The sequence below is a fragment of the Ipomoea nil genome, unplaced genomic scaffold (genome assembly GCF_001879475.1).
Source record: "Ipomoea nil cultivar Tokyo-kokei standard unplaced genomic scaffold, Asagao_1.1 scaffold2360, whole genome shotgun sequence".
Lineage (NCBI taxonomy): Eukaryota > Viridiplantae > Streptophyta > Magnoliopsida > Solanales > Convolvulaceae > Ipomoea > Ipomoea nil.
Window position 1 is genome coordinate 873505 of NW_017618788.1, and position 19065 is coordinate 892569.

Below are 19065 nucleotides of genomic sequence, written 5' to 3' on the forward strand. Positions count from 1 at the left end.
ACTAATCTATGCTTCAGATCTCTAGCGCGCTCCGGGTCTACTCATCGGTGCCTGAAAGCCAAATATATCCGATCAGCGAATGATGCTGGTAACCCACTCCAACGCGTTGAAATACAATATAGGTATATATATATATATATATATATATATATATATATATATATATATATATATATATATATATATATATATATATATATATATATATATATATATAGGAAAACCATTTTGAAGCTGGAAGATATATACTTAGGAGACTCTAGCCTTAAAACCAGGAATAGACTCAGCAAATAGGGGGAAGCACAATAATCAATGATAGCAGTTAAGTAGACAGAATCATCATAAAGAATACGCATCTAAGGTCACAGATCACTTTCAAATCAATCATATCATCATCCAATCATCATTCATATCACACAAGCACACTTTGGTGGCGCTACGGGACCAATCGCATGCCCCGAACATGAGGGTTAGTGCATATAGCACTAACATGGCCCCGCAGCACCCTACCTCATACCACAGCATGAAGGGTGTTGATTACAACCAACCCTATAGACCGCTGACGAACTCAGCGGCGGACCACAGTCCTACACACCGCTGACACGCTCAGTCGGTGGACTATGATCCTCTTTACAAGGGGGGACTACGATCCTACACACCGTTTACGAGCACAGTCGATGGATCATAGCGGATCAAGCCCTACACACCGCTGAGGGACTCAGTCGGTGGGCGATGATCCTCGGAGACTACGACCCTACACACCGCTGGCCCATCACTCGGTGGATCGCAGCCAGCCGTAGCCCTACACACCGCCTGATTGCTCATTCGGTGGACTACAGCCTTCCTCGGGCTTATTGGCCATACACACCGCCTGGCGCGTCCAGTTCGGTGGGTCATAGCACACGAGGCCCATGTGGACCGCAACCCAAGAAGTGAATCACTGACCGCAGACAGGAGAATGAACCGCAGATCATGTACAACGTTTGATCGCAACCAAACAGTGGACCGCAGCCCTATATAATATTTATATACCTGACCGATTGCAACCGGCCTGGTTAACAGTTGGTATGGTTCTCAACCCATCCAACTGCCCGTATAGCCAATTTGATCGCAACCAAATTGGGGAATCATGCATCGCATAACACATTGTAGCACATAATAGCACATTGAGAAGGGGGGGGGGGGTGTATTAATAAACTTACATGTGATCATTCTCATACTAAGGCTAGTCCTACGGGGTTCATACAACTTCTACCTAGGTCAACGGGTTACCGATTCAACTAGCATGCAATTCCTAAAACTCTTTTATCCTACGAATGGCACCCGAAACATCAAACTAAAGTCAAGCACGACAAGTGGGGTCCTTTGGGACACCACGAGGAATGGGGAACATCAAACGGGGAAGCCAAAGACCCAGGGTGGGTGACAAACCAGTAGGTAGCCGGTGGGTGGAGAGCCACCCGCCGGCGGACGAGTTTCCGGGCAGCGGGTGCCCGTACCCGCTGCCGGTGATGCTCTTTGGGGCAGCGGGTAGGTGGCGGGTTCCCCTACCACCACTGACTCCTTAACACAACAAACGTCCCGGAATCCTCCGTGGAACCCGAAACCATGCTTAGACACTTTTAAACGCAAATAACGACACCACGTAGGCAATTAATGGATCAAAAGCTAGAATCATATTGAACACATCCTAACATGACTTCTAAACAAAAACAACACCCGAACATGCGAATCCCCACCCAAATATAAATCAAGAACATCTCAATACAAATTCCCAATCCAACCTAGGGCTCTAATCCCACCCAAGCCATCAAAATCATATTTTATTTTCATCATCAAGAACCATCAAGATTTATCAAGAATCATCACATAAATATCAAGAACCTCTTTTTAACATCAAGATCATCAAGATCACTCATAAAATCATCACATCAATCAATCAAGATTATATCACAAATATCATAAAGAAATTCATCAAGACACAAGTATATAGAGGGAGCCAAAGAAGGAGATCATAGCAAAGAAAATAGGTTTTGTTGAGACATGGGTTACCTCTTAGCCTTAATTAATTTCCTTGGCTATGAAGGGTCTTTCTTTAAGATTTCTTATTTCTTGATTTCTCCTACAGGAATTCTTGGGAATTCTTGTGTGGTGAAAGTTATTGTGGTGTGAGTTCTAGGTGCCTCTTATGTCCCTATTTATATATCTAGGAGTCCCAATTAGGGTCTAAGTGGTATGGATTTGCTAATTCTATTTCCTATAAGACTAAGGGATTGGCTTTAGGGATAAGGGCCCATGGACTATGGTGGACCCCCCTTTTAGCTAATTAATAGATTTTAACTCCTTTTTTGGGCTGAGTAATTAATTAATTAATTTGGGTTTAGGGGTTGTAACACGGGGCGTTACACTCTCCCCCCCCCCCCCCTTACTAGAGGCTTCGTCCCCGAAGCTGGTGCGTGGATCCATTCTTTCACCCCTGGACGTCGCGTATTTTGGCCTCCTGATTAGGAAATGTGGCCCCGCGCGTTGTCTTTGCTGGGGTAGATTGGATTTCTGGTGAAGTGGTGATTGGAAAGTTCGGGTCTACCTTGGTTCCCTACTCTTGAGCTGGATGCCCCGCGAGTGCCCAGTACGGTCTCGATTGCTACCACCCTTTGATCTAAAGCGCGAGTTGCGTGGATTAGGGACGAGAACCCTTCGTCCATGATTTGGTTTTGCCGGGTGAGCTGTGCGAGGATGCACTCGTTGATGGATTCTTCATTTTGGCCCCTTGGGTTTCCTCCTGTTCGTGCGGGTGCCGGTGGGTTAGGCTCGGTATCCTCTTCCTGTTCCTCATTTCCCTCTAGTCCCCCACAATCTTGCATTGCCCGTTTAAGCTTTTTGTTGGAGATGTCCAATCGATCAACCAATTCTCTTCGCTCCTCCTCGGGTTTAAGGCAAATCTTATTGAGGGTGATGTACTGTCCCTGTTCTGTGTAGTAGATATCGTTGCGACGGAGGTTCTGGGCATTGAAAACCATGCCGCTTGCGGGCTTGACCTCTGTGTGGTTCAAGTCCACTCCCTTCTTCTCCATGATCCAACTCAGGATCATCCCGTAAGGTAGACTAAGCCAGTTACTAGTCTTGCAAAACTCCATGTGCTTCAACATAAGGGCCGGTAGATTGAACTTGATTTTGTGCTTTAGGAGGTAAGCAAAAGTACACTCCAAACTTGCCACATCCTTGCTATTGTTATTTGTAGGCAACAGACTACTAGTTACAATCATGACTAGTATCTTTTGTTCCGCGGTTAGCCATTTCCTGTTTGGCTGAGTGACCGAGGTGAAGCCTTCTTCCTTTCCGAGTAGGTACCCGAGGTAGTCCTTGTACCCCATGTTTTGGGTACCAATCCACCCCTTCCGGTCGTAGTCTGACACACCCGTGATGGTCAGTCTTAAGAGCTTGGTCAAGCGGCCTTCGAAAAGTATGATTTCCTTGCCTCGGACCTTAGCGGTGATTTCCAGTTTATCACCTCGTTTGACGGCCACCAAATGATGATAGAACTCTTTCACCAATTCGGGGTATGTATCCCCTTTAATGGTGAGATACGTATCCAAGAGCCCTTGGAAGTTAAGCATGCCGACCAACTCCGGAGAGAATTGGTCGGGTTCGAGGGTTTTACCTCCGATCACGGTGTAGTCGGCATTGCTCCATTCTGGGGTGCGGGTTCCGAGGGGCTTTTTCGGCATTTTGAGTTTTCTTCTAGGTAGAGCCGTCAAAACGGGCCTAGCCCGCCGGGCCGGCCCGCCCCGCCACTACTTAAGTAGGGGGCGAGTTTCGAAAATACAGGACCGTTTAGGAGCGGGCTTTTTTGTCCCGCCCCGCTTAAGCTCGCGGTCTTGGCGGGCCGCGGGCCGCCCGCCAATTTTTTTGTTTTTTTTTTTATATAAAATATTTTCTAGATTTAATCTCTAATTAATTTCATTATCTCATATTCTCATAGAGTCACACCACTTAGACAGTTAGATTCAAACCCTAGATCTACTTCCTACTTCCTAGTCGACGACTCCCTTCTACTTCCTATACGCAACTTCGACTTTCGACTTCCGACTTCGACTTCCGACTTCGACTTCTGACCGGAGTCCGGCCCTCTGCCCTCCAACAGTCCGCCTCCGACCTCCGCCCTCCAGCAGTCCGCCTCCGACCTCTTCCCTCCAGCAGTTCGCCTCCGACCTCCGCCCTCCAGCAGTTCGCCTCCGGCCTCCGCCCTCCAGCAGTCCGCGACGTTCCGCCCTCCACTCCTCCTCCGCCATCGGCAGTCGGCCTCCGTAGATCCGCCACCGCTAGTCCGCCTCCACCACCAGACAGCAGTCCGGCCTTCCGCCTCCAATTCTCCAAAAATAGGTAATAATTTAATTTTGTTATTTCTTGTTTGATGATGCAGCGCAACTATCTTTTGCTTCGTTTCTTCTGCAAATCTGCAATGCTTCTATGTTTCTGTAAATGGCAACCAATTACAGCATCTATGTATTTGCCATAATGCCATGTGTGCTTTCTGTATATATAATTTTCTTATTTCTTGTTTAACAATAGGTTAATAGGTAACAAATTAACAATTTCATTTTTGTTATTTTTGTTTAAGTCGAGACTGCCAATGTATTTTTTTTGAGTGTAAATGTAAATATGTAATCTGCTCACTTGCTCAGTGTGTTCATCAGTCATCACTCATTCACTCAATGTAATCTGCTGACTTATGTATCAATTTATTTTAATTAGTTTGATGAACATGTTTTATGTGAGTTATGACTTATTTTAATTAATTTGAAGAATTTTGGACATTTTTTTATGAACATTTTAATTTTAATTGGGCGGGGGCCCACCTAGCCCGCGGGTTTTTGGCGGGGCGGTCCGGGCCTGCCAAATCCAAACCCATTTAGGAGCGGGCCTTTTTAGCCAGCCCCGCTTAGGCCTGCGGCCCGCCGGGCTTTGGCCCGCCCCGCCCCGCCAGCCCGTATTGACAGCACTACTTCTAGGTGGCGTTTTTCGGCGGACTTCCGGCGAGCTCCGCCGAGATTCCGGCGGTGTAGCTTCTCCGACGGCGACAGTTTCCGGCGGGGCTTGGCCTTGGCGAGGTGGCGGTGGAGCTCGGGTTGTGTGGCAGTGGCGGCGTGTGGCAGCGGGAGATGTCCGGGTGGCCGACGGGCGGCGGTGGCGCTGAGGGCTGCCTCCGGGGCGGCGACGGTGGGCGCTGCCTGGGCGGACGCCGGTGGCTCGGCTGGTGACGGCGGCTGGCGGGGTGGCTTGTTGTGGTGATGGGGTGGTGTTGTGTGGCGGCGGGGTGAGTGGGAGAGGAAGAGAGAGAGAGAGAGAGAGAGAGAGTGTGTGTGTGTGTGTGTGTGGAAGAAGAAGGAGAAGAAGAAGAAGGGTTTTTGATTTGGGGGTTTTGGGGGTTTTTAGGGATTTGTAGGGGTTTAAGAAGGGAGTGTTCCCTCAAGGTTTCAAGAAATACTCTTAGCTTAGTGGTTAAGGCTTTAACTTGTAAGTGGGAGGTCTAAGGTTCCATTTTTGTTGATAGCATTGGTTTTCCTTGTTGTGTAATCTTTGTCTTTTTCCTTCTTGTGGTAGAAGATTTGGTTAGTCCCTCTTGTTGTTGATGTGGATAGTCTAGTTCCTTTCCCTTATGCTAAAATTATTTTGATTTAGCTCTTTATTTATAATAATTCCGAAGTAATTAGTCTAAACAAGCAATTCTACTACGAGGGTGGTTACAAGGGGTTTATCAGTTATCCTAAACAGAACTCATCTTCTTGGTTTTCTTCTGGCGGGTTTGCGTGATCTTCGTCTCCTGGGACCGTGTTTTCTTCGTCGAGGTTGCCCTCGTCCTCAAGTTCAGCTTGTGTGCGGCTCATGACGGACACTTTTCCGGGGGCACCTTAATTTCCTTGATTGTTCGGGCCTCCGCGTTGGCCCATGGCCATAGGGCGTGAGCTCAAGGGTTGAGTGCAGTGGAAGGATTTGTGCCCTTCCTTTCCACAGTTGAAGCATCGTAAGGGGTTCCCCAAGCAGTCCTTGCCTCTATGGTTTTTGTTGTATTTTGGGCAAGGGAAGCTCCCTGTATTATAGCTTCATTGTTTCCTGGGGGTGGCCTCTGTCCAGCTGGATTGCTCGTCCTTGCGTTAGCGTCATTTCTTGTTCTTCTCATAGGTGGCGCCCCACCTCCTGTGTTCCTTTTTCGAATCTGTTCCTGAACCCCACGCTGTAGTAGTTGGATTCGATAGAGATTGGCGGCACTGGAGTAGGCCTCGTTGAGGGTCCGGGGTCCGCTTACTACTAGTGCATTTCGGGCTTCGAAGTTGAGGCCTGATACAAATCTCTCTATTTTGGTTGTCTCTGTGGGGACTAGTTCTGGCGCGAAGCGTGCCAGTTCGAGGAATTGTTTATGGTATTCCATGACGGTAGTCATTCCTTGTTTTAGGTGAAGGAACTCTTCGTGCATAGGTGCTCTTACGTGGGCTGGGTAGAATCGTTCTCGCAGTCGTGTTTTCAGGTTTTCCCAGTTGAACCCTGTTTCTTGCCTGTAAGTGGGTCCCTCGTGGATCCACTAAAGCTCTGCCTCATGTCCGAAGTAGAATGAGGCTACCTCTACACGACGTTCTTCTGGGCATTCTACCAACCCCAGAATCTTGTCGAAGGTCCGAATCCATTCCTCAAGGATGGCGGGATCTTCTTCTCCCGAGAAGGTGGGTGGTCGATGATTTGAAACTCGTCGGGCGACTTCTGAGTTTGTGTTTGGTGGAGGTGGTGGTGGTCGGTTGTTGCGGAGAGCTACGTCGCTTAGTGCTTGGGCAACTTGGGTTAGTTGCTATAGGGTTTGAGTCAGGGGGTCGTGTGTAGCGGGTTCCGGAGTCCTTGATTGTCTTCTGGTTGGTGCCATGATGCTGATCTATAGAGCCAATGTTTATAGTAATGTTGAGTTAGAGTATTGTACCCTTACCTTGATGTGATAAGCGAAGGGGAGTTCTTTAAATTAATGAGGGATAAAGTGACGGGAGGTTACGTGATGATAGGTAGGCTCACAATCTCACCGCGCGTCCTAAGATTCCTAAATTCTATGTTCTTAAATACCTAGAGTTCAAGCCTAAAGTCCTAGAGTCTGGTCTTAAGAGTCTTATCCTAGGGTCAAACTTAGGCTCTGATACCAACTGTAACACCCCGAAATTTTTAAACTTTTAAAACTTATATAATGAAGGTAAATCCTTATTAAATCTCAAAACCAAACATAAGAGTGCAGGGTGCTATGCCACATCTGAGCAGGAGAACTCAGATGCACAGGCTAACTAACTAAAATCCTCAATGCAAACGTCAATACATAATCTTGGCACGCAGGCCGAATGGTAAACTAACTAATCTATGCTTCAGATCTCTAGCGCGCTCCGGGTCTACTCATCGGTGCTTGAAAGCTAAATATATCTGTTCAGCCCGAACATGAGGGCTAGTGCATATAGCACTAACACGGCCCCGCAGCACCCTACCTCATACCGCAGCATGAAGGGAGTTGATTGCAACAAACCCTATAGACCGCTGACGAACTCAGCGGCAGACCACTGTCCTACACACCGCTGACGCGCTCAGTCGGTGGACTATGATCCTCTTTACAAGGGGGGACTACGATCCTACACACTGTTGACGAGCACAGTCGGTGGATCGTAGCGGATCAAGCCCTACACACCGCTGAGGGATGCAGTCGGTGGGCGATGATCCTCGGAGACTACGACCCTACACACCGCTGGCCCATCACTCGGTGGATCGCAGCCAGCCGTAGCCCTACACACCGCCTGATTGCTCATTCGGTGGACTAAAGCCTTTCTCGGGCTTATTGGCCATACACACCGCCTGGCGCGTCCAGTTCGGTGGGTCATAGCACACAAGGCCCATGTGGACCGCAGCCCAAGAAGTGAATCACTGACCGCAGCCAGGAGAATGAACCACAACTCATGTACAACGTTTGATCGCAACCAAACAGTGGACCGCAGCCCTATATAATATTTATATACCTGACCGATTGCAACCGGCCTGGTTAACAGTTAGTATGGTTCTCAGCCCATCCAACTGCTCGTATAGCCAATTTGATCGCAACCAAATTGGAAAATCATGCATCACATAACACATTGTAGCACATAATAGCACATTGGGGAGGGGGAGACGTATAAATAAACTTACATGTGATCATTCTCATACTAAGGGTAGTCATAAGGGGTTCATACAACTTCTACCTAGGTCAACGGGTTACCGATTCAACTAGCATGCAATTCTTATTACTCTTTTATCCTACGAATGGCACCCGAAACATCAAACTAGACTCAAGCACGACAAACGGAGTCCGTTGGGACACCACGGGGAATGAGGAATATCAAACGGGGAAGCCAAAGACCCGGGGTGGGTGACAAACCAGTGGGTAGCCGGTGGGTGGAGGGCCACCCGCCGGCGATGAGTTTCCGGGCAGCGGGTGCCCGGCGGGCAGTCGCCTGCCCGCTGCCGGTGATGCTCTTTGGGGCAGCAGGTAGGTGGCGGGTTCCCCTACCCCCCCCCCCCCCACTAACTCCTTAACACAACAAACGTCTCGGGATCCTCCGTGGAACCCGAAACCATGCTTAGACACTTTTAAACGCAAATAACAACACCACATAGGCAATTAATGGATCAAAAGCAAGAATCATATTGAACACATCCTAACATGACTTCTAAACATAAACAACACCCGCACATGCGAATCCCCACCCAAATATAAATCAAGAACATCTCAATACAAATTCCCAATCTAACCTATGGCTCTAATCCCACCCAAGCCATCAAAATCATATTTTATTTTCATCATCAAGAACCATCAAGATTTATCAAGAATCATCACATAAATATCAAGAACCTCTTTTTAACATCAAGATCATCAAGATCACTCATAAAATCATCACATCAATCAATCAAGATTATACCACAAATATCATAAAGAAATTCATCAAGACACAAGTATATAGAGGGAGCCAAAGAAGGAGATCATAGCAAAGAAAATAGGTTTTGTTGAGACATTGGTTACCTCTTAGCCTTAATTAATTTCCATGGCTATGAAGGGTCTTTCTTTAAGATTTCTTCTTTCTTGATTTCTCCTTCGGGAATTCTTGGGAATTCTTGTGTGGTGAAAGTTATTGTGGTGTTAGTTCTAGGTGCCTCCTATTTCCCAATTTATATATCTAGGAGTCCCAATTAGGGTCTAAGTGGTATGGATTTGCTAATTCTATTTCCTATAGGACTAAGGGATTGGCTTTAAGGATAAGGGCCCATGGACTATGGTGGACCCCCTTTTAGCTAATTAATGGATTTTAACTCCCTTTTTGGGCTGAGTAATTAATTAATTAATTTGTTTTAGGGGTCGTAACACGGGGTGTTACACAAGGACCCTTGAGAGTTCACCAATCAGACTCTAATGAAGGAATGTCTTTCACTCAAAGAAACTTTAAGAAATTTCTGGAGTTTATTCAGGCACAAAAATCACATGACAAGGGATCCTTAAACACACCTCTTGATCATTCCACTCATGAAGTACAGGCCAACATTATTTCTGCTAATCTCATGCCAAGGGCACAAACTGAAGGTATAGATTCCTCACTCAATTTAACCAATTTCAGAGAAAATGAGTGGATATTATATAGTGGGGCTACTCACTATGTGGTGTGTATTTTGGACCTATTGACAAACCAAAGAAAGGTCCAGAACATGTATGTTAGTTTGCCTAATGGACAACAAGTTGGAATTACCTACATTGGATCTTTGTATTTGTCTGATGAACTCATCTTGCATAATGCTCTTTATGTCCCTGGACTTCAATACAATCTAATATCTATCGGAGCCCTCGTTAAAGGTTCCAATTGCATCATGAAACTGCACACTAATCAATGTATAATACACGGTGCTCTCCATGGCAAGATGATTGGAATGGCTGAGATCAAGAATGGGCTATATCATCTGATTTCTCTTGTTAGTTCTAAATATGTAAATAGTGGTGTTTCAAAGTTGAATAAGTGTAGTTTCCCATTCTAAGATTCAAATGTTGCATGAGTTGAATCCAGAAATTCAAATGAATAAGAATTTGATTTGTGATTGTTGTCATCTTGCAAAGCAAAAAAGACTTCCATTTCATTCTAGTAACTCTATCTCAGATGCTTGTTTTGATTTGTTACATATGGATATTTGGGGACCTTATAGCACTGCTACTATCTATGGTCACCACTACTTTCTCAGCATAGTTGATGACCACAGTAGAGTAGTTTGGATACATCTAATGAAGAAGAAGTTTGAAGTTAGAAGCCTGATTGTGATTTTCTGTAAAATGATTGAAATCTAGTTTAGAACTAATGTTAAGAGCATAAGGACAAACAATGGTCTTGAATTTGATATGTCTGAATTTTTTAGCCAAAAGGGAATATTGCATCAAACATCCTGTACGCATACCCCTCAACAGAACAACAGAGTTGAAAGAAAACATGGCCACCTTCTATCCATTGCTAGGTCTCTAAGATTCCAAGCAAACCTACCAGAAGTTTTTTGGGGTGAGTGTGTATTTCATGCAGCCTACATTATAAATAGACTGCCATCTGTTTCTATTGACAATAAGATACCTTATCAAATCCTGCTTAATAAGGTTCCACAATATCAACATTTAAAGGTGTTTGGTTGCTTGGCTTATGCTACTACAGTAGTCCCAAGATCAAAATTTGAGGTTAGGGCTAAGAAATGTATATTCCTTGGTTATGATAATGGTACAAAGGGCTAAAAACTATATGACCTGCAGTTTAAGATGGTTTTTCTGTCCAGAGATGTAGTGTTCTATGAGGATTCATTCCCATTTCAGCATAATGTTAATCCAAAAAAGGAGTTCTCTCAGGTCATCCTCCCAAGTGATGCCTCAGTAAGAATTTGTGATGATACACAAAGCCATCCTCACACTGTCAACCATCATGAACCAACACACAGCCCTTTCAATAGTGAAGCAGCTGAATAACCACAAGAAGAGCATGTCCAATCAGCTATTCCTTCACCAGAAAACTCTCCACAACCAGTTGTTAGAAGATCCACCAGACAAAGGCATATTCTAACCTACTTGGAAGACTATGTGTGCCACAGTTCTATTCTAAGGTCTTCTCCTCATGATATTTCTAAAGCGGTAAATTATACTAAACTCTCATCATCTTTCCATTCCTTTATTATGAATGTTGACTGTCACACTGAGCCAAAAATCTATAAGGAATCTGTGAAGCATGAGTGTTGGAAGAAGGCAATGGAAAATGAGATTGCTGCTCTAAAAAGTACTAACACCTGGGAGATAGTAGACCTACCATCATCCAAGAAGCCTATTGGGTGCAGGTGGGTATTCAAGATCAAACATAAAGCAGATGGTACTGTTGAAAGATACAAAGCAAGGCTTGTGGCAAAGGGTTACACTCAAACCCCTAGCATTGATTACTTGGACACTTTCAGTCCAGTGGCAAAGATGACTACCATTAGGACTTTATTAGCAATTGCAGCAGCAAGGGAATGGCATCTCCACCAAATGGATGTGAATAATTCCTTTTTTCATGGAGATCTAGAGGAAGAAGTTTACATGGAAATTCCTCCTAGATCAAACTTTTTAAAGCGGAAAAACGCACTAAAGCGACAAGCTCGGGCTTTGCTTTAAAGCGAAAGCGCAAAGCGAAGCGTCGCTTTTTCACAAAAAGCGACGCTTTAAATATATATAAATTATACATATATATAGTCAAAAACTTCAAATAATTATGCAAAATATCATCCAAAATAACTCCTGAAGTGATAAAGTCACAACTCACAACATCATAATAATACAAATATCATAAAGTCACAACATCATAACAACACAACATCATAATGTCACAACACAATCATTCATAGACTCATAGTCATTCAATCATCCATATCAAACTCATATTCTTCTTCACACAAATCCAAATTGTCAAATTCCATAACTCCATCTTCCTCACATGCTTCTTCCTCATCTTCCTCATCTTCATCTTCATTCACTTTTTCCTTTTCCTTAGACCTTGAAGTTGAACTCCCAACCTTTTCTTTTCCTTTTGAAGCACGCCTAAGAGAATAAGGAGTTTCATTTGCACCTGAAAATTTAGCAATTTCACCCCAAGTCAAGCTATCCCCATCACCAAACACCAACTCCTCATTTGCATCCTCCGGGATACCTGTCAACCATTCATTGGCAAAATCAATTTGATCCAAACAAATTGGATCAATGGTATCCCGCATTTCCCATCGTCGCCTCAATGCCCTATTATACTTAATGAAAACCAAATCATTAAGGCGATTGTGTTCAAGGCGACTCCTCCTTTTCCAATGCAACTGGAATATATAAAATGAATTAGTGCATGAATATGTTATAATTGCTAATTACTTCTAAATTGACTAACTTATTACTTACACTCTCAAAGACACTCCAGTTCCGTTCACATCCGAACGCACTAGTTGTGAGACTAAGAAGCTTAATTGCGTATTCTTTCAAATTGGGAGTTGAACCCCCAAAAGAAGTCCACCAATTAACTGTAAAATTTGAAAATTATTCAAAATTTGATTATAAATAAAAATTATAAGTTAAATCGTTAATTGTCTAAGAAGTAAGAACCTGGAGTTCTAGAACCACGTTGCTTCTTCGCAACTGGCAAGCCAAATAAACCCTCGCCAACTTCCCACATAGATACTTCCTCGGTAATTTTTTCCTGCAGATCTAGATCTGGAACCAACCTCTCGAAACAAGAATAAAAGCCAGCAACAACTTCTGGCGAATTAATTGAAGGAGAAACCTTTTGCTCACCCCTATACCGGAAGTAATCTGGATTCAAGTAATATGCAGCTGCATGCAATGGTTGACGAAGCTGGGAAGTCCACCTTTTGTCTATGATCTCAAATACCTTCTTGTATTTGCTTGTGTTGTTGTCGAAAGCTTTTTCAATTGCTTTCTTTGTGATCTCCATCGCAGGATAAATATAGCCCATTGATGGCTTAACATCCCCATCAACTAATCGAAGAGTGTTAATCAATGGACCGCCTATTTTAAGTGCTTCTAGAATTGTATTCCAAAAGCTTGGCATTTGCACAATTCTAGAACACTCTTTTCCTGCCTCTTCTTTGAAGTAAGAGCTAGTGAGGAATTCTTCTGAGTTGAACAATTTTCTCAAATTATTTTTCTGCTCGTGAAGCCTCTTGAATGTCAAGAATGCTGTAGCAAACCGAGTCTTAGCAAACTTGACCAAGTCACGCTTCCCAGTGTACTTCCTCAACCAATTCAAAAGCTTTGTCTTTGAATGGATATACACCGACAACTTCAAAGCCCGCTTGTACGCCATTGAAAAATGACGAATCTCAAAGATGTCTTTAAACATTAAATTGATGCAATGGGCAGCGCAGGGCGTCCAGTACAATGTCGGGTACAACTCCATTAAATCCTTGCCTAAATTATGTCAAGAATTAATAGGTTAAAAAATTTACAATTTACAAATCTTAAATACTTATATAAAAAGTCAAATATTTTAAACATACCAGCTCTCACATTCTCTGAAGCATTGTCAGATATGACTTGCACAACTTTGTCCTTCCCCACTTGATTGACAAAAGTTTCAAAGAGCTCAAGCATTTTCGTAGCATCCACCGTGTCCGTGCTAACATCTACCGACTGGAGGAAATACGATCCAAGTGAACAATTAACTAGGATATTTATAAATGCACGACCTCTCCTATCTGTCCACTTGTCCATCATCAAAGAACAACCATATACATCGCATATCTCCTGATGTGGCTTGAACAACTCCTTAACATGCTCAACCTCCTTCTTAAGATATGGCACTCTAACTTCATGATAGGAAGGTGGCTTCATTCCCGGTCCATGTTGTGCAACACACTCAATAAAGCCTTGAAAGCTTTTAGTGTATTGAACACAATTAAATGGTAGTCCGGCCTCGTACATCCACCGTGAAAATTGCACCATAGCCCTCTCCCTCAACTCCTTCTTACATGCCTCCAATGTTACTTGCTCGCCGCCTTTTGCCCTTTTCAAACTTTGGTGTTCCTTTTTATTAAAATACAAATCCATAGGACCTTTAATTGATTTGGTAGAAGATTCTAAACTAGATTCCATCATCGGATTTTCCGCCACCTCCGGGAAATCCATACCATCATCATCTTCGTCATCAAAGTTTGAAGGAACACCCATTGTCGCCGTTGAACTTACCTCCTCTTTTCTTTGCTTCTTATTGAGCATAAACTCTCTCATTGCATCCCTAACAACTTGAGAACATTTTATACATGCTTGAACATTTCTATTTCCTCCCACGAGATGCAATTTATGCCTATAAATACCACCTTTTGTTATTTTTTCACAATACTTGCAACGTACATGCGTAGTGCCTTTATCCGAAACCGGTATGCCATGCTCCCATCCCGGATCTTGATTTCTTGGATTAGACATTATAATAAATAATAAAATTCACCTACAAAATTACAATTTACATTTTACAAAGTATTCAAGAATAAAATACTCAACTAATAAAGTGTAAATTGTAATTTTCAAAAGTTATTAACTTAATGTCTTAAGTCTTAAGCTAGCTATAATTAATTATTATTTATTATAGATTTATAGCTAATTTTTTAACCCCAAAGGCCAAAGCAGTAAGCAGTACGCACAGTGATATATAATAGTGAGTACTCTACTGCCTCAAGGAGTCAAAGGTTTCAAACTTTCAACAATCAACATATATATTATATATTAATGCATTATAACATATTAACATAGTTATTCTAAGCTTAATAGTTCATCCTTCTTTACGGAAGAGCCGAAGAGGAAATGAAAAAGAAAAAAATAAATAAATAAAGAAGAAGAACGGTGATACCAGCGGTGAGGAGGAGGACGGCCGGACGGGCGACGGCGAACTGGGGCGGGGAGAGTGGTCGGCGTCGGCGAGCAGCGAGGAAGTAGGCCTTCAGCGAGCAGCCTTCTGAGTCGCGTAGAGAGAAGAAGCGGCGAGGGTTTGTTGCGACTTGCGATCTCCAGTTCGTTTTAGACTTTTAGATAAGTTTTTTTTTTTTTCACTTAATGACCGTTGACCTGCGCCTCTTGAAACAAAGCTTCGCTTTGTTACGCTTCATCGCTTCGCCGCTTTCGCTGTAAAGCGCAGTTAGGCGAGCGCTATATCACATACCAGCGCCTCGCCAAGGCGAGGCGATGTGCCCTCGCGCGCGTCGCTTTTGCGCTTAAAGCGCAAAAGCGACCGCTTTTAACAAGTTTATCCTAGATATGAAAAAGGGAAGGATGGTCAGGTTTGCAGGTTAATCAAGTCTTTGTATAGCTTGAAACAAGCTAGTAGACAATGGAATATCAAGTTATGTCATGCCTTGCTAAAGATGGGATTTAAGCAGTCTACTCCTGATAATTCATTGTTTACCAAAGGAGAAGGATCATCATTTGTGGCACTGTTAGTTTATGTTGATGATATAGTAGTGGCCAGTCCTAATATGGACTTAATTGTACAGATCAAAACACACCTCAATGATCAGTTTCAAACCAAGGATTTAGGGCCTCTAAAGTATTTCCTTGGTCTTGAAATTGCTAGGCAAAGGAAGGGTAATGTAGTGTCTCAAAGGAAATATACATTAGAGCTGCTAGATGAAGCAAGTTCCATAGGATCAAAACCTGTCCATAGCCCTACTGTTCCTTTTCACAAATTAAGCAGAAATGAAGGTGATGTTCTTGATGATAATACTCAATACAGAAGACTTGTTGAGAAACTTTTGTATCTAAACATTACAAGGCCTGACATAAGTTTTGCCACACAACAGTTATCTCAGTTCCTAAACAAACCTACACATCTACACTTACAAGTAGATCATAGGGTGCTGAGATATCTCAAAAATGCTTCAGGACAAGGCTTATTCTTTCCAGCCTCATCTGATCTTCAGCTAAAGGCATTCTCTGATTCAGATTGAGGTGTCTGTGTTGATTCTAGAAAGTCAGTCACTGGCTTTTGTATATTTCTTGGTGAAGCCTTAGTATCTTGGAAATCTAAGAAGCAACCTACCATATCCAGATCTTCTTCAGAGGCAGAATATAGAGCCTTGGCTGCAACCACTTGTGAGGTTCAGTGGCTGATATATTTGCTGGGTGAGTTTGGCATATATCCTGGTACTCCAGCTGCTATATACTGTGACAGCAGGTCTGCAATAGCTATTGCTGAAAATCCTATTTATCATGAGAGAACAAAGCACATAGAAATCGATTGTCTTCTTGTTAGAGAAAAACTACACAAAGGAACTATCAAACTCTTTCATGTAGCTTCAGATAATCAATTAGCAGATGTTCTAACTAAGGCTCATTGTCTAAGTTCCTTCTTCAAATATGTTTCCAAGTTGGGATTGTACAACCTATACAATCCAGCTTGAGGGGGGGCTCTTAGAGGATATAAATGATTAGCAAATCAGCAAGTCAGCTCAAGTCAAAAGCAGCCCTCATCTTTGCAGTAGTCTATAGCAATTAGCAGTAAAGTTAGCTAGATGTCTGTTGTAGTTGTTAGCAGCAGTTTATTCCACCATCAATTTATATAAACCAGTCTAGCTTTCTCTCCATTATAGTAACAGAAATCCATTTTTCTTTCACTCTTTCAATCCTCTTGAATTCAATCAGCAGTTATCTTCCAACTGCACAACACTGTCAACAACATATATTTTAATACATTATGTAATCGCCCAACTACCACAAATACATATACACCATTTACACATTCTAACACAAACGCCTAAGTTCGAAAGCAAAGCACTGCACAATATCTCCTCTGGCACACACGTACCAGATTACCAACGGGCTAGAATGCACGACATGGTGACATTTTCGTAAATAACTCGAACTTTGGTCCATGTAAATGTGTTATATGTGCAAGTAGTTTGTGCACCTTTGCAAGTAAAACGTGTAGGTAAAATCATTTACAAGTGCACCTACTTTCACCAATAAATACATACTTTATACGGCGGTTTCAAGTGAAAACCGCCGTATAAAGTATTTTTAAAAAAATAAAGAATTACTTTATACGGCGGTTACAAGTTGTAATTGTTGTATATTGTTATTTTTTTTATATAAATATTATTCGCAATTTGTAAATCTCCAATATAAAATACAATAAAACCTATTCAATTGCACCATAAAATATCTTGTTCATATACTTTCTCAACCTACTGAATCACAAAGAGGCCAATAACGCCTCCACTGAAACTCAAACTCACAACCTTCCAAATAGAAGTCCAACCCAGGTACCATTAGGCCACATAATCTTCGTATAAATGATTCATTCTAATTTGTAAAAAATATATTGAAGTGATCATTATTTACCTTGTCTAATCCGTCATTTAATTGTATTTGCATAATATCATACATATATTTAATCACATAATAACCACACTCAACGGATTTGGGTTGTTTAGGGCACTACAACAAATTTAAAGTATAAAATTAATAAAATAATATAAACTATACTAAACATGCATTTTGTATAAATATAAAGTGCTTACTTGGTTTCTAATCAATGTCAACAATTTGAGTCTATTTGACTTCAGTTTATTTTGGAATTGTACGTAATGCTTTGAGTGCACTATTAAAATTTTTTTTTAAAAAAAAGTACATATATTTAAATAAATGACATAGCATAACTAAATAACAACTCAATATATATGGTTTACGTACTTGTCAATTATATTCTTAATATCTGTAAGTTCTTTATTCCCATGAATAGAATCAAAGCAATAGACTTTCAATTGCTGAGGACAAATTACATACAGCATCCCATGATCACTGCATACAAATTTATGCTTCATTTAAATTAAAAACAACAATATTGTATAAACTAAAGTATGTATAACATAAATACAATTAATAATATGAGTTGTGTGTTTTATTCATGAATAAGCTGCAGTTATTTATACACAGAAGATAGCAGAGAAATAGATAACAAACTGAGAAAAGATCTAACAACACAGCTAAAATCTAACTGAAAAACTAACTGTTCAATACTCCCCCACAAGCTGGCGGGGGACATTGTGCCACGCCAAGCTTGTCCCTTAAAAAACAGAAACGTACCGTCGGGAGTGGCTTAGTGAACACGTCGGCTAGCTGATCATGAGTGGAGACGAAGTTGACTTTCATCTGCACAGTTGTCACCTTGTCCCGGACAAAGTGATAGTCCACCTCTACGTGCTTGGTCCGAGCGTGAAAAACAGGATTGGAGCAAAGATATGTAGCTCCCAAATTGTCACACCAAAGAACCGGCACAGTGGGAGGATGCAATCCCAGCTCTCGTAACAGCGACTGAACCCAGGTTACTTCGGTTGCAGCATCAGCTAAGGCTTTGTATTCGGCTTCAGTTGATGAACGCGCTACCGTGCGTTGTTTCCGGGAGGCCCACGACACAAGATTAGGTCCGAGGAAGACTGCGTAACCACCAGTGGATTTCCTGTCAACCGAGCATCCCGCCCAATCTGAGTCGGAGAACGTATGCAGGACCGGTGTAGTGGTAGGCGTGAAACGGAGGCCAAGCTCTCGAGTCCCTTGAATATGCCGCATCACTCTTTTAAGTGTTACCCAGTGTTCCTCCGTTGGACTGTGCATGAACTGGCACAGGCGGTTAACTGCATAAGATAAGTCGGGGCGGGTAATAAGCAGATACATTAACGACCCAACAAGGCTCCTGTATGCCGTCGGATCATCAAAGGGCTTAGAGTCATTGGAGGTGACTGGAGCAGTGGTCGACATCGGTGTCGAAAGTGGCTTGCAAGTTTCCATACCAACATTGCGTAGGAGTTCCACCATGTAACGCTTTTGGGATAGCATAACAGACCCATCGGCATAGGAAGCTTCAATCCCAAGGAAGAACCGGGGGACACCCAGATCTCGAATTTTAAAAGTGGTGGAGAGTTGTGCGAGGACGTTTTACACTTTTTCTGAATCGTTCCCTAGCAACAAAATGTCGTCAACATAGA

The 19065-nt window shown here is 42.7% G+C and overlaps 3 protein-coding genes across 3 annotated transcripts; 1 reads left to right on the top strand and 2 right to left on the bottom strand.

The window, feature by feature from the left end:
- Positions 1–11949: 11949 nt before the first annotated feature.
- On the bottom strand, positions 11950–14260 carry LOC109152037. Its single transcript, XM_019299620.1, has 4 exons — positions 13591–14260; positions 12677–13501; positions 12476–12594; positions 11950–12396 (listed from the first exon to the last, which is right to left on the bottom strand). Exons 1-4 carry the CDS (start codon positions 14258–14260, stop codon positions 11950–11952), a joined length of 2061 nt encoding a protein of 686 aa, XP_019155165.1.
- A 1187-nt stretch (positions 14261–15447) lies between these two features.
- Positions 15448–16029, top strand: LOC109152039 (uncharacterized mitochondrial protein AtMg00810-like). The gene has a single exon (XM_019299621.1). The coding sequence runs from the start codon at positions 15448–15450 to the stop codon at positions 16027–16029; it is 582 nt and encodes a 193-aa protein (XP_019155166.1).
- A 108-nt stretch (positions 16030–16137) lies between these two features.
- Positions 16138–18895, bottom strand: LOC109152040 (uncharacterized mitochondrial protein AtMg00810-like). Its single transcript, XM_019299622.1, has 3 exons — positions 18167–18895; positions 17774–17847; positions 16138–16282 (listed from the first exon to the last, which is right to left on the bottom strand). The coding sequence occupies exons 1-3, from the start codon at positions 18893–18895 to the stop codon at positions 16138–16140; spliced, it is 948 nt and encodes a 315-aa protein (XP_019155167.1).
- Positions 18896–19065: the final 170 nt, after the last annotated feature.